The following is a 15,935-nucleotide window of genomic DNA, read 5'->3' on the forward strand; positions in this document are numbered from 1 at the left end:
TCCCACTAAGCGCAAGCCAGATGGGATGGCTTATTGCTGCAGAATGCTGTGGTAGCTATGCTGGTTAAGTGTGCATCGAAATTTAAATAAATCACAGACAGTTTGACCAGCAAAGCACTCCCACACCATCACACCTCCTCCTCTATGCTTCTCGTGGGAAAAACACATGCAGAGATCATTCGTTTACCTACTCTACGTCTCACAAAGACACAGCGTTTGGAACCAAAAACCGTAAATTAGGACTCATCAGACCGAAGGACAGATTTCCACCTGTCTAATGTCCATTGCTCGTGTTTCTTGGCCCAAGAAAGTCTCTCCTTGTTATTGGTGTCCTTTAGTGGTTTCTTTGCAGCAATTCGACCATGAAGGCCTAATTCATCTCCTCTGAACAGTTGATGTTATGATGTGTCTGTTACTTAAACTCCGTGAAGCATTTATTTGGGCTGCAATCTGAGGTGCCGTTAACTCTAATGAACTTATCCTCTGCAACAGCGGTGTCTCTGAGTCTTCCTTTCCTGTGGCAGTCCTCAAGAGAGCCAGTTTAATCATAGCGCTTGACATGACTGACCTTCATGTCTTAAAGTAATGATAGACTGTCGTTTCTCTTTGGTTACTTGAGCTGTTCTTGCCATAATATGGACTTGGTCTTTTACCAAATAGGGCTATCTTGTGTATACCACCCCTACCTTGTCACAACACAACTGATTGGCTCAAATGCATTAAGGAAATAAATTCCACAAATTAAATTTGAACACGGCACACCTGTTCATTGAAATGATTTCCAGGTGACTACCTCATGAAGCTGGCTGAGAGAATGCCAAGAGTGTGAAAAGCTGTCATCAAGGCAAAGGGTGGCTACTTTGAAGAAACCCAAATATATTTTGATGTGTTTAACACTTTTCTAGTTACTACATGATTCCATATGTGTTATTTCATAGTTTTGATGTCTTCACTATTATTCTACAATGTAGAAAATAGTAAAAATAAAGAAAAACTATAAAATGAGTAGGTGTGTCCATACCTTCGACTGGTATGTTTTATATATATATATAAAACATACCAGTCGAAGGTATGGAAACTTCCAACTTCAACTATATATTGAATATATATTGAATATATATATATATATATATATATTCAATATATATTCAATATATAGTTGAAGTTGGAAGTTTACATACACATTAGCCAAATACATTTAAACTCAGTTTTTCACAATTCCTGACATTTAATCCTAGTAAAGATTCCCTGTCTTGGGTCATTTAGGATCACCACTTTATTTTAATAAGAATGTGAAATCTCAGAATAATAGTAGAGAGAATGATTTATTTCAGCTTTTATTTCTTTCATCACATTCCCAGTGGGTCAGACGTTTACATACACTCAATTAATATTTGGTAGCATTGCCTTTAAATGTTTTATCTTGGGTCAAACAGTTCAGGTAGCCTTCCACAAGCTTCCCACAATAAGTTTTTTGGCCCATTCCTCCTGACAGAGCTGGTGTAACTGAGTCAGGTTTGTAGGCCTCCTTGCTCGCACATGCTTTTTAAGTTCTGCCCACAAATTTTCTATGGGATTGAGGTCAGGGCTTTGTGATGGCCACTCCAATACCTTGACTTTGTTATCCTTAAGCCAATTTGCCACAAATTGGAATCATTGTCCATTTGGAAGACCCATTTGCGACCAAGCTTTAACTTCCTGACTGATGTCTTGAGATGTTGCTTCAATATATCCACATAATTTTCCTCCTCATGATGCCATCTATTTTGTGAAGTGCACCAGTCCCTCCTGCAGCAAAGCAGCCCCACAACATGATGCTGCCACACCCGTGCTTCAAGGTTGGGATGGTGTTCTTCGGCTTGCAAGCCCTCCCCCTTTTTCCTCAAAACATAATGATGGTCATTACGGCCAAACAGTTCTATTTTTGTTTCATCAGACCAGAGGACATTTCTCCAAAAAGTACGATCTTTGTCCCCATGTGCAGTTGCAAACCGTAGTCTGGCTTTTTTTTATGCCGGTTTTGGAGCAGTGGCTTCTTCCGTAATGAGTGGCCTTTCAGGTTATGTCGATATAGGACTCGTTTTACTGTGGATATAGAAACTTTTGTACCTGTTTCCTCCAGCATCTTCACAAGGTCCTTTGCTGTTGTTCTGGGATTGATTTGCACTTTTCACACCAAAGTACGTTCATATTTAGGAGCCAAAACGCGTCTCCTTCCTGGGGGGTATGACGGCTGCGTGGTCCCATGGAGTTTATACTTGCGTACTATTGTTTGTACAGATGAACGTGGTACCTTCAGGAGTTTGGGAATTGGTCCCAAGGATGAACCAGACTTGTCTACAATTTCTTTCTCCGAGGTCTTGGCTGATTTAGTTATATTTTCCCATGGTGTCAAGCAAAGAGGCACTGAGTTTGAAGGTAGGCCTTGAAATACATCCACAAGTACACCTCCAATTGACTTAAATGATGTCAATTTGCCTATCCATTGTTTGTTTTTAGTCCCATCCTTTAGCGGAGCTGGACACACTTAATCAAAGCTCAAAATACTTGGAACAAAATGAATACTATTTGAACCCAGGTTTGACTGAACACTGTAGTGAATTGAACCCCATGACCAACCTGTCATCGTCCTCTGCCAGGGCCACCTTCTCAAAGTGGACATGCACTCGTTGTCCCTCTGGGGCCTCCAGAAGCCAATGGCACGTCAGGTTGTTGCTGTAGTTGCCAGGGAAACCAGGCGACACAATACGGCTGACCGTGGCATTCCGGACAATGCCACCACAGGCAACTGGGATGCCCATGAAGTAGGAATGGGAGGAGAGAAGGAAGATGAGATAGATGAGAGAAGAAAAATGGGATGAGAGGAGAGAAGAAGGGTGGGATGGGAGGAGAGAAGGGTGGGATGGGAGGAGAGGAGAGGAGAGGAGAGGAGAGGAGAGGAGAGGAGAGGAGAGGAGAGGAGAGGAGAGGAGAGGAGAGGAGAGGAGAGGAGAGGAGAGGAGAGGAGAGGAGAGGAGGGGAGAGGAGAGGAGAGAATGATGGAATGAGAGGAGGAGGGCGAGAAGAAGGATGGGATGGGAAGAGAGGACAGAAGAGAAGAAGGATGGGATGTGAGGAGAGGACAGAAGAGAAGAAGGGTGGGATGAGAGAAAAGGAAAGGAGAATGGTGGGATGGGAGGAGGAGGGAGAGAGAGACATATTTTAGTCTGGGAGAAACATTTGCTTAAATCTCAGTCAAACAGAATGTGTCACGACAGAGAATACTGTACCTTGGGAAACCATGACTAGAGATACATCCGGAGAACACAATGAGTCGAGGTGGTGAGTAAGAGCAAGATTTGAGCTTGTGTAAATAAATAAAAGAGAGAGTGGGTCTGGTATTGGTAACAGTGTATCACAACAGACGAGGTGAAGGTAAGCTAGGTAGACACAAGGCTTAATTAAAGCAGAGCAGCAGCCTCAGCCTTAACCTGCTCTGTGGCACTCTGCCCTGCCATCAGTAATCATACCCTGGCAGACACCGTGCTGTGGGCTCTGGGACCACTGTCTGGCACGCAGGCACACCCACACACACACACACTGTATGAATGGTAGGAGAGAGAATCCTTATAGTCTCTCCACACATTTTCTAAACTATGCCTTGACGATGCCCAACGCAAGGAGGGAGCCTCCCTGCTCTCCATTCAGTGTTAAAACAATGTAGAGACCCATTGTTCCAACCCAGGACTAAAACATTCACTCACTATTCATCACTGGTGCTCTTCTGAGCACCAAAATGAGATCCTGCATCTAAACTGCCTGCTTCTAAACGGTCCTCCACCAGGGATTGAACCCTGTCTGAATCTGTGCTTGTTATGCAAGACGAATACAAGCAGAATCAAGAGGTGAACTTCTTGGAAGAGAAAATATGACGCAGTCCTTGGTTCGGCTGAGAACAACAACAAAAACGTGTCTTGTTTTGTTTAGTGCTTCACTTCTTAGAGGCGAGGCCTGACTGAAAAGGGCTGGCTGTTTAACATTCACCACCCCAGTGCAACAGACACTGCAGCTCACAATGATTAAACCCCAATTCACTTTTGAGCAACACTAAGCTGAGTGAGTGTGAGATCATTCAACGTATTCATGTGGTTACACGTCTCACTTGTTGCAGAGGGAAGAACTGTGTTGATGCTCTGGTAGGAATAGTTACAGGACAAATCACATGTGAATTTGTTTTTGAAAGGCTATGTGATAAGGATTGAGAAGAGAAAAGTGTTTGTGTCTATTAATATGTTCAATAACTGTGGAGAAAGTATGTGTGCATAGCAAGGTCTACTGGTCCCATTGTGGTATTTGGGGGTGAGAGGTGTGTAGCTAGCTGCCCCCAGCCCTCACCGTGGCACTGCGGCTCTGTGCCGCTCCAGTAGGGGGTGCTGGCGTTGAGGCAGGTCAGTGTGTTGGTTCCCTGCAGCTGGTACCCAGTCAGACAGTAAAAGTAGGCCTCTCCACCAGAGTGGAGGCTGCTCACAGACACATCCCCACAGACCGGCCGCTGGGGAAAGGTACAGCTCAACACAAAGGCTGTGGGACAAGAGAGAGGGAGGGGGGAGAGGGTGGAGAAGAGAGAGAGAGAGTGAAGGAGGGGAGGAGAAGAGAGAGACAGGGAGGGGGAGAGGGAGGATGAGAGAGAGAGAGAATGAGAGTTGGACACAAACTGCGACTAACAGCATTCACGCCGACTCAAAATAAAAGTGTAAGTACAGAGAACACTTTCTTGTTCATCATAAAGACTTTTAGAGGGAGGGGAACAAAACCTAAAGTATATTTAGAGAGAGGTGTGAGTATGAACACTGACAGGTCATAGACCCTATCCTACCAGAGTACATGTTTATCGGACCTGTGTTATTCCAGAGCATAACTTTAGTGTCTCAGCATGATGGATTGGTCTGGTCATATTTTATTTAATTTATTATTTTCACCTTTATTTAACCAGGCAGGCAAGTTGAGAACAAGTTCTCATTTACAACTGCGCCCTCGCCAAGATAAAGGAAAGCACTTCGACACATATAACAACACAGAGTTACACATGGAGTAAAACAAACATACAGTCAATAATACAGTAGAAAAATAAGTCTATATACAATGTGAGTAAATGAGGTGAGATAAGGGAAGTAAAGGCAATAAATAGGCCATGGTGGCGAAGTAAATACAATATAGCAATTTAACACTGGAATGGTAGTTTTGACAGTAGATGAGTGTGCAAAGTAGAAATACCGGGGTGCAAAGGAACAAAATAAATAAATAAATAAATACAGCAGGGGAAGAGGTAGTTGTTTGGGCTATTTATAGATGGGCTATGTACAGGTGCAGTGATCTGTGAGCTGCTCTGACAGCTGGTGCTTAAAGCTAGTGAGGGAGATAAGTGTTTCCAGTAGTTAATTCCAGTCATTGGCAGCAGAGAATTGGAAGGAGAAAGGAGGGAGGAATTGGCTTTGGGGGTGACAAGTGAAATATACCTGCTGTAAAGCGTGCTACAGGTGGGTGCAGCTATGGTGACCAGCGAGCAGAGATAAGATGAGACTTTAACTAGCAGGGTCTTGTAGATGACCTGGAGCCAGTGGGTTTGGTGACGAGTATGAAGCGAGGGCCAGCCAACGAGAGCGTACAGGTCTCAGTGGTGGGTAGTATATGGGGCTTTGGTGACAAAATGGATGGAACTGTGATAGACTGCATCCCAGTTTGTTGAGTAGGGAGTTGGAGGCTATTTTGTAAATGACATCGCCAAAGTCGAGGATCGGTAAGATGGTCAGTTTTACGAGGGTAGGTTTGGCAGCATGAGTGAAGGAGGCTTTGTTGTGAAATAGGAAGCCAATTCTAGATTTAACTTTGGATTGGAGATGTTTTATGTGAGTCTGGAAGGAGAGTTTACAGTCTAACCAGACACCTAGGTATTTGTAGTTGTCCACATATTCTAAGTCAGAACCATCCAGAGTAGTGATGCTGGATGGGCGGGAAAGGAGCAGGTAGCGATCGGTTGAAGAGCATGCATTTAGTTTTACTTGTATTTAAGAGCAATTGGAAGCCACTGAAGGAGAGTTGCATGGCATTGAAGCTCATCTGGAGGGTTGTTAACAGTGTCCAAAGAAGGGCCAGAAGTATACAGAATGGTGTCGTCTGCGTAGAGGTGGATCAGAGACTCACCAGCAGCAAGAGCAACGTCATTGATATATACAGAGAAGAGAGTCGGCCCAAGAATTGATTGCATGAAACCAATGCTTTAACGGTTACAGAAGTCATCAAATACATCATATGCCTAATGGAGGCCATAAAACAGGCCTATCTGCCCTCCCCTCTGCCTCTTCATACAGGTACATTCATGACACTCTACACACACATACAGTATGGCTTCCTAATGCTTATCATGCTCAACAGAATGCATTGCTTGGCTGAATACCCACTGAGGGACCTAGATCAATAACGGTACTGTTTTTTTGTTGTTTTTTTCAATCTGTGAACATGTAATAAGGACCAGGAGTACTGTCCTGTCTGTATACCAAGAATGACCCACAAGTGGATCTTTAACAAACAACTGTTAGTGTTTTTCCCCTCATCCCCAGCTATTTACAGAGATATGTGTGGACTTCGTTCCAGGCTGTGTGTCTGACTGTAATTGTTGCAGCTTCATTGTTAGCCTGTTGGAAGGCAGTGCAGCACTCCACCATTGATTCTGTCTCAAGGAGACGTTGCCTCTCCTCAGTAGAGAAAATATTACAGCAGTGGAGGCTGGTCGGAGGAGCTAGAAGAGGACAGGCTCATGCCACCAGCTTTCACGGATGTACAGTGCTTAAATAGGGTGATAAATCATATCCATTGACCTGGCTCAGCCCTGTCAACCACACACACACTCAGGAAGATGTTTGCTTCGCTCTGTGATTCCTCAAGCACACATAGAGATAAGAGAACTAGCAGACATCTGACTGTGTTTCCTATTAGAGCAGTATTCAGACTAGTATTTATCCAGTCACCAGTGATGACTTCCGAAACCATCTTCTATCATCATTCACCCAGCTAGGTGTTATGAGCGTCAGTCTCAGCAGTAAATATCAAGGCTTACCGGGCTCTCATCTACTCTGTGAACTTCAGTTTTAAATACAAGATAGAAGTGTCATCACAGCAGCGTTATTATGGTCTTTTCTCAAAGACAAATAGCCTTGCAACTGCAAAATTGTTATTTTTATGTCTATTTTTCCTGTCTCAAAATACAAAATCATTTTCTTACTTTAACCAAAGCGAGATAGCTTTTAACTTAACCAACTCTTATGTTGTTGTCCAACCCCAAATACTTCCTCCTAGAAATTAAAACCCTTTGGTGAGCTGGGTACAGGATTTCTCAAGGGAAATTTCTCTGTCTGACACGTTTCTGTGTCCAAGGGGGAGGTGTGTCACCCAACAACCAGGAGATAAGTGTTTTCACGAAGTGGAGAGAATTTGATATAGCTAGTGGTTTTAGCAGGTGACACTAATAAGCCAATAACAAGGGACATTTTTGTAATTTAGCAAACGCTCTTATCTAGAGCGACTTATAGGAGCAATTATGGTTAACTGCCTTGCTCAAGGGCACATTGACAGATGTTTTTCACCTGCTCTGGGATTAGAACCAGCAACCTTTCAGTTTCTGGCCTAACGCTCTTAACCGCTGGGCTACCTGTCATAGAGGAGGTGATGCCTGTATTAGGGTACCCATAGAGGAGATGACTCCTGTACCAGGGTACCCATAGAGGAGATGACTCCTGTACCAGGGTACCCATAGAGGAGGTGATGCCTGTAACAGGGAACACAAAGAGGAGGTGATGCCTGTAACAGGGTACCCATAGAGGAGATGATGCCTGTAACAGGGTACCATAGAGGAGATGATGCCTGTAACAGGGTACCATAGAGGAGATGATGCTTGTAACAGGGTACACATAGAGGAGATGATGCCTGTAACAGGGTACCCATAGAGGAGGTGATGCCTGTAACAGGGTACCCATAGAGGAGGTGATGCCTGTAACAGGGTACCCATAGAGGAGATGATGCCTGTAACAGGGTACCATAGAGGAGATGATGCCTGTAACAGGGTACCCATAGAGGAGATGATGCCTGTAACATGGTACCCATAGAGGAGATGATGACACATACTGTACAGTTCAGTTTAAGTCACACTGCGTTTCACAGGAGCTCCTCTGAGTGTAAAACTTGGGTCCAGGTCTATCGTCTTGGGCCTTACTGGCTGGGTCTTCCCACACTTAAAAACCAATGGCGAGAAAAGGCCAGAAAGAGTGGGCCATGCAGACATAGAGAAGAGGCCTGCTGCTGGCTGCTGTCTAATCTTTCTAGTGCATGCGATTTGAAAGTTAAAGTGCTCCTCGGAGTCAATGAGCCAATGAGCATGGCCCAGTCCCCTCTGCTATCCATTTTATTTATGGTTTATTGCAGGCTGCGGCGGGCGTATCAGCGCAGCGGGTTCTGGCTCAGGGGCGAAGGCATGGGGGTGTTGTTATAGCATCATCACCCCGCCGTTTCTGTTTCAATTAGACTAATAAAGAGAGTGCACTGGAGGCTGGCCTAATGTGGAGCTGATCCTCCAGGTACTAAATCACACTGGAAGCCAGCCTCCTCCTCTTCACTATCTACACAGTCTTCCCCTCCTACTGTGTTATAGAGGCCATAAAATGAGATGGGTTCAGACTGGTAACGATGCTGTTGGAACAACTGGCTTGGGAGATTAGCTGACGGCTAAGTAGCACTAGCAGATTCAATGGCCATGTTTATATTCTGAGAGGCCCTCAACTCCCCCCGGAGAGATATGATAGAGTGCACACTGGGCTGTAGAGCTCAGTCCACATTTAGGACACCACACAGGGACAGAGGAACCAAATCTAGCCAAAATACGTCACCATGTTTTTACCAAAATTCTGACTTTATAGTGTTGTCTGTAAACCTTTGTCACTACGAGAGCTTTGGACTCTAAGGTTCTATCTGCAAAAATTGATTCTGACATAATTGGATTTAAAGTTCTGAACTCATTGGTTTGAATGGTGTCAGAAATCTCTATCTTGTATTCTTTTGAACTTACAGTAACAACATGAATTGGGGTATTTAGAGTACTATATACTATACCTTGAACAGAACAAGGGTATGTCATTAACTCAGTTTTGATTTAAAAAAAAAAAAATGCAGATAGAACCTGATAGTCCCAGGCTTGTACAAGCCAGAACAGCTAATAGTGCAGGCATCTAGCTCCTGTTTCTGTAGCGTGAGGCAGCATGATGTACAAGTACCCCTGCTGTACAGGATGCTAGTCTATCACAGGACCTTACCCCCAATCAACAGTATCTCCTTAATGCTGAGTGCCAAAGTCAAGATATATCAGGTCCCATTATTTTACAGTCTTTGGTATGACTCAGCCAGGTTCTGAACTCACAACCTTCCAATGCCAGGGCAGACACTCTAACTACAAGGCTAGTGAATTTGTAAGCTAGTGACTAGGTAAAGACATTACCAACCTTCTCACAACCTAGTTGTAATGAAGTGTTAGCAGAATTCTCAGGCCAGTTTTCCCTCCTCAGGTTCCTGCTCTGCCAGAACTTAAACATGTTCACAATCCGTGGTCACCCTACCAAACCAAACGTTGAAAACACTGTTAAGCGCCCAGTCTTATTACTGATTCCAAACACACTCTCGTTTCGTAGCACAGAAGAAATGCAGAACGGGTGGCAGTTTGCCATCACAGAGGTCACCGCAGTCCCCTAGCCATTTCGCTCTGCCTGCAATCAGAGAGAGGCCTGGGGCCTCATTTTTCAAACGGACGTACGATCAATTTTGATCTTAAGTATGACTTACGCAGAAAACCACATAAGTAGTTATTTATAAAACCTTTGACGCGGAAATAATCTTCTCTCTACGCAAAGTCTAGACTTGACGTAAGTGATTTTCCTTCTGGTTATGTATTATGTATTGCAGTTAGGAATGATCAATTAAAGGTGTGAGGAATTAATTGCTAGACGCAAGGTGTTCTGAATTAAAAACAGGATGTGATGTTCTATAAATACTGTGTGAAATTAGAAAAAAAGTAACCATGGCTGTTCTTGCGTTATTGGAAGACATTGAAACCGTGCTTGTAGAAGGGAGAGAGTTTTCAGAGACTTTCTTCAAATGACTTTTTTTGAGCATGATGATCCATTGTTTATAAGTCGCTATCGTCTCCCAATAAACGTTCTGTTAGATTTGTGAGCAGATTTAGCCCCTAATCTGGAAAGGAAGACATGCTCTAATCATGCCGTACCCGTATATGTCCAAGTACTGTCCACTCTGGGATTCCTCGCTACTGGGACATCCCAGAGGGAATGAGTGACAGGTTGGGTATATCACAGCCATCATTCAGCCGCATCCTGCCACAAGTGATCTCGTCTTCCAAAAAGTTTGCTTTTCTCTTTTGGTCCATGGTTATTCCTGACTAAACCCTCATTTGTGCTAGCATTCTATAAGGGGAAATCGCTGATTGTAAGGCACGTTCAGGTGCCGTCAATTTTAAGTAAATTTTAGATTAATAGATCACAGCTGTGTAAATTACAAATGGGCCTCTTAGAACCTGCGTAAGCAAGGTTTTTTATGCTCAGTATCTTTTATGAATCCAACGTAAGCACACTGTCGGGAATGATAACTCGCTAACAGAGACTAATGGTCTATTAAAACTCCTGTATTTTACATGACCTAATGGAAGATGCATCCTCCTCCAAACCATCCACGGGCATTAATTATGAAACACAGAGGGGATTCATTTGCAGCCAGGCTCATCAGGTCTCATTGAGAATAACCGTGTGTGACAGGGTCACTGAGGAGAGAGGACAGGGGCACATGGGAAATCTGTTTCAGTGTTTAGATTGGATTAAACGCTGCCTCACATTAACCCCACAGAGCAGGGAGAGCAAAGGAAGGATTAAATTACCTTTCAGACCTGTGACTGTGTGTCTGAAGGCCCCTATGGGATATGCAAGATGAGGTGGTGTGGAATGGGTGTCCTTCTGCCCATCATGGAAAGGAGAAAACACCTGCGAGAATGACATTTAATTTACCTGGCAAATGGCATGCATTTCTATGCCATATTCCCATTTTGGGAAATAGTGTACCATATTTATGTACACTTAAATTCATGTTAAGAGCAGACAGAAAGTTTTAGGGACCAACAGAAATACATTTTATTTTTATTTCATAGCTTCATACTCTTACGTTTAACAGGCTGACTACACCGCTGGCATCGCATGCACGAGCATTGCAAAATAAATGTAGACATACATGTTATTCAATTATTGCACCCACACTCCACGTGTGCGCCAATGAGCATCTGCGTTGCCAAGGGCTAAAATAGAAGTCAGTTCTATTCTGACGCAGATCGCGCTGAAAGTCCTGCCTCTCCCATCTCCTCATTGGTTTATAGAAGCAGGTACCCACGTGCCATCTCCTCATTGGTTATATCCACTTGGGTGACTGAAAGACGAACGAGGTCAGTGCCGGTAATGCAACTAATTTATGAAAGTTGCCAATCGCAATATAAAGTCAAGAGAAGAAAAAGCCTGGAAGGAGGAGAGATGACTAGAAAGGAGTCGTTTACCTTTTTATGTGTGGATTAATTGGCGGAGTAGAGGACCTTGTGCATTTCAGGTAAAATAACAACAGGACAAATTAGCTAGTTAAATAAGACAAATTAACGAGCAAGTGCAAGCTAGCTAGCTAAATTTCCATAAATGTTTAATGCTTTTTGACCTGTCCGCAAATTAATATAATTGGTTCAGAGTTTGTTTTGATATTTTAACGTGCGTGTCGTGATCGCGTTTGGTGTGGGCGGACAAAATACACGATGGCGCTTGCGCGCAATGGTGCACGCGCTCAGCCGGTTTGAGTTCGGTGTTGGGTTTTGGTTCCAGGATGTAGCCTAGTTTGTCATTCAGACATGAAAACAGAGAAACATAGACTTCATAGAGACACAAGTCTACCACGTTCCCATGGAAATACTACAGTAGCAACCCACACACCTCTTATTCCCACTCAAACCTCAGGTGCCTAAAGCACAAAGGCAATAAAAGGCTCTTGCTTCATTAAATTTACAGCATGCTGTGATGCTCTCTCGGTAACGGGTGAATGGTGTAATAATATGAGTCCATGAAATGTCTCACTACAGCAGAGCACCATGGAGCTGCTATAGGAGCTAACTGCCAGCAAATATAATAACTTCATTAAAAGTGAATAGACTATTGGTTGCCAATGCAGTTAAAAACCCATGGTCCTCAGTTTTTATATGGCTTTGCTAATGAGATTGTGATGTGGGGTCTACAAAGAAAAGGCCCGAAGAGAGAGAGGGAAAGGCCCAAGTACAGCAAAACTTCAGGAGGTTCACTTGGAATGTCTGAAATACGGACTGACTGGACACATGGATGGTGTGGTTCTATGAAATGTTGGGGTTTGATTGAGGTTTATTCCACGCTCACTGGGCATCTACCAAAGTCTTACACAGAAAAAGTAACCAAATTAGCCCTAAATTTCGTTTATTTTAAGCTTAGCTGGATGATTAGCCGTAGGTTTGGGTTATTCTGAGGTGGCCTGGATGGTTCACTATCACTAACAGACTTAAAACATCCCATCATCACAGACTAATCTGTGGGGACAGAATCATTAGGATGCAAACACATGAAAGGCAGTAGAGGCGAATCGGTCATGCTACCTCTCTGAGTGGGGTGGTGATTATGCTAGGCATAATAATGCGTGGCTGACATGTTAATGTCTTCACTTCTGCTCTGCTGTGGAAAGATGTAGACCAGAATCAGGATGCACATGGCCTGTTAATCAACCCTGATAGGGAACTGCAATGACAAACATTCCCATGAACTTTTCTCTGTGACTCTTTTGCTTATTTTTTTGTTATATTTTATAGGTACCTTACACATTAGAGCTATAGAGTTAGACGTTTGATAGTACTTTGGAATTTGGTGCATTTTTTAACCTTTACCTTACAAAACACAATGACTTTAATAATCCTAACGGTAGTTCATTCATAATTCCACTGCTGTTTATTCACAGACAAGCCCAGTTTATTGCTGTTAAGCAGGGTTTGGTTCTTATCAGTCCTTGCCTTGTTTATGCTTGACCTGCTCTTTAAAGTACTTCATTCTGTTTGCAACCATTGCATTCCATGCCATTTCCCTTCTTATTAAACACTAATGTGTTGGTAACTGAATTTAGTAAGAATCTATTCTGTTCTACAATTAAGTTCAAATGAAATCCTCTGGCTGTAATTACTTCTCAACAATAGTTGAATAATAAGGAGATGGATCACTGTTAACTGGGCGAGGACAAAGTGAATTTTAAAAAGATCATTATATCAGTGGAAGTTTGAAATCAATTTGCCACCACTTTAATGGTTTTCATTAAAAAAGGATTAAGTGAAACATGGGGTTCTTTCTACAAGAGAATGATTATTAACCAGACTGGTAGGTTACCAGACAGTGGAAAAGTAGAGGAAGAGAGAGAGAGAGAGAGAGAGAGAGAGAGAGAACGAGAAAGAGAGGGAGTGAGAGTGAGAGTGAGAGAGAGAGAGAGAGAGAGAGTGTGTGAGAGGGAGGGAGGGAGGGAGGGAGGGAGGGAGGGAGGGAGGGAGGGAGGGAGAGGAGGGAGGGAGGGAGGGAGGGAGGGAGGGAGGGAGGGAGGGAGGGAGGGAGGGAGGGAGGGAGGGAGGAAGGGAGGGAGGGAGGGAGGGAGGGGAGGGGAGAGGAGAGGAGAGGAGGAGGCCGACTAGACAAGAGTACACAGATCAGAAGAGGAGGAGGAGGATGAGGAGTAGTGTTGAGGGTCAGTGGGTCTTAATCTTGCGTCATTCAGTGGCAGCATTTCTGACATGTTTGTCTGACAGGGTGTCGGGGGACGCTTGTCTAACGTACTGCACATTAAATCACACTTGTCTAACGGTGGCTGTGATGTGAAGTGTGTCTGAAGACGGCCACAAGGGACAAAGGAGTTTGACAGAGACACACTCCAATTCAATCCCACTGCTCTCTCTGTCACCACTCACACATCAGCCACACTACTGTGTCTGCTACTGACTCATGTCAATCTAAAATGCTCTCCTGTTCATACAATACTTTACAGTTCTAATCATATACACTACAATGGTTTCCCTACTACACCACAAGTAATCATCAACACAATCATTATGGTTCTGCATCGCCACTGCTATTCAGGGTTCAATAGCAATGGAGTCTGGGCCTGAAGGCCTTGTACTTACTGAAAAGGGTCCATTTTTAACCTTTAATCTTCTAGAGAGGTTCTCAACTGGTTTGTCTCAGGACCCACATTTTCTATAGAAGATTGCTGTGAGCATCTTGTCAATTGTTGGAAGCTTCATGGTTTGTTCTGAATTACAGTGTTTTTTTTTTTACATTGATCTGTTAGCAGAGATAGCGGGTTCAAACTTATTACAGTATTTATGAAAACCGTGTCGTCTAATCTTACATGCCCTTAGAGGGCGTGTCAAAACTATAACCGCTGTATCGCTGAAATTGGGCATACATTTCTAAGCTGAGTTAAGTCACTATTGACCGTTTTGGCAAGCACTCCGCCCTTATCCATATTTCATCTGTGGAATAATTTAGATGTATTTGTTGAAAGGAGAGGCAGCAGAGACCTAATGTCAGGCAGGCAGACTAACAGCAGTATTTGGCAAGAGACTAAGAAACACAGGGGGAATGTGATGTTTGGGAGAGTGAAGGGTGAAACAAATATTGTTTTCCACATTAAATCACACAAGCTATACTGGTAATACTGATCTGATCTGCCTGGGCTACAGTCACATTCATTTTCAATCAGAAAATTAGATGTGTGTTATTTAATGCTAAATCCATACACTGTACAGAGCATTCAGAAAGTATTTAGACCTCTTCCCCTTTTCCACATTTTCTAACTTTACAGAAGCCACTCCTCAGTAAAAGACACATGACAGCCCGCTTGGAACTTGCCAAAAGGCACCTAAAGGACTCTCTGGTCTGATGAAGCCAAGATTGAACTCTTTTGCCTCAATGTCAAGCGTCACGTCTGGAGGAAACCTGGCACCATCCCTACGGTGAAGCATGGTGGTGGCAGCATCATGCTATGGGGATGTCTTTCAGAGGTAGGGACTGGGAGACTAGTCGGGATTGAGGGAAAGATGAATGGAGCAAAGTACAGATAGATCTTTAATGAAAACCTGATCCAGAGCACTCAGGACCTCAGACTGGGGCGAAGGTTCACCTTCCAACAGGACAACAACCCTAAGCACACAGCCAAGACAACGCAGGAGTGGCTTCAGGACAAGTCTTTGAATGTCCTTGAGTGGCCCAGCCAGAGCCCGGACTTGAACCCAATTGAACATCTCTGGAGAGACCTGAAAATAGCTGTGCAGCAACGCTCCCCATCCAACCTGACAGAGCTTGAGAGCATCTGCAGAGAAGAATGGGAGAAACTCCCCAAATATAGGTGTGCCAAGCTTGTAGCGTCATACCCAAGACTTGAGGCTGTAATCACTGCCAAAGGTGCTTCAACAAAGTACTGAATAAAAGTGATGTTTCAGATTTTCTTTTTAATACATTTTCAAAAATTCTAAAAACGTTTTTTCTTTGTCATTATGGGATATTGTGTGTAGGTTGATGAGGGGGAAAAAGTCAAGGGGTCTGAATATTTTCCGAATGCACTGCATATGTAGTATGTGTGTGGATGGTTCTGGGGTTGGCCCTGATCTGGCCCAGTCTCTGCACCATCAGAGGCACTGTCTCAGTAGGGAAGCGATGGAGGGGCTGATAAACAAGTGTGTGAGAGACAGAGAGTGATATGGAGCTGGAGTGGTACCCCAGGGGGCAGCCTGTGGAGTTCTGAGACGAGGGGACGACACAGAC

The 15,935-nt window shown here is 43.8% G+C and overlaps 1 protein-coding gene across 3 annotated transcripts in view; it reads right to left on the reverse strand.

Annotated features, from left to right (window-relative positions):
* The window catches only part of LOC110507882 (seizure protein 6 homolog), a 128,746-nt gene that overhangs the window by 15,221 nt on the left and 97,590 nt on the right, over positions 1–15,935 (reverse strand). For all 3 annotated transcript variants that reach the window (XM_090223804.1, XM_090223803.1, XM_090223802.1), the window contains exons 5-6: positions 4,375–4,560; positions 2,620–2,788 (exon numbers count right to left, since the gene is read on the reverse strand). In XM_090223804.1, coding sequence (XP_090079930.1) covers positions 2,620–2,788; positions 4,375–4,560 — 355 coding nt within the window. The remainder of the gene's footprint in view (positions 1–2,619; positions 2,789–4,374; positions 4,561–15,935) is intronic.

The sequence above is a fragment of the Oncorhynchus mykiss genome, chromosome 27 (genome assembly GCF_057628025.1).
Source record: "Oncorhynchus mykiss isolate SJ-2025 chromosome 27, ASM5762802v1, whole genome shotgun sequence".
Lineage (NCBI taxonomy): Eukaryota > Metazoa > Chordata > Actinopteri > Salmoniformes > Salmonidae > Oncorhynchus > Oncorhynchus mykiss.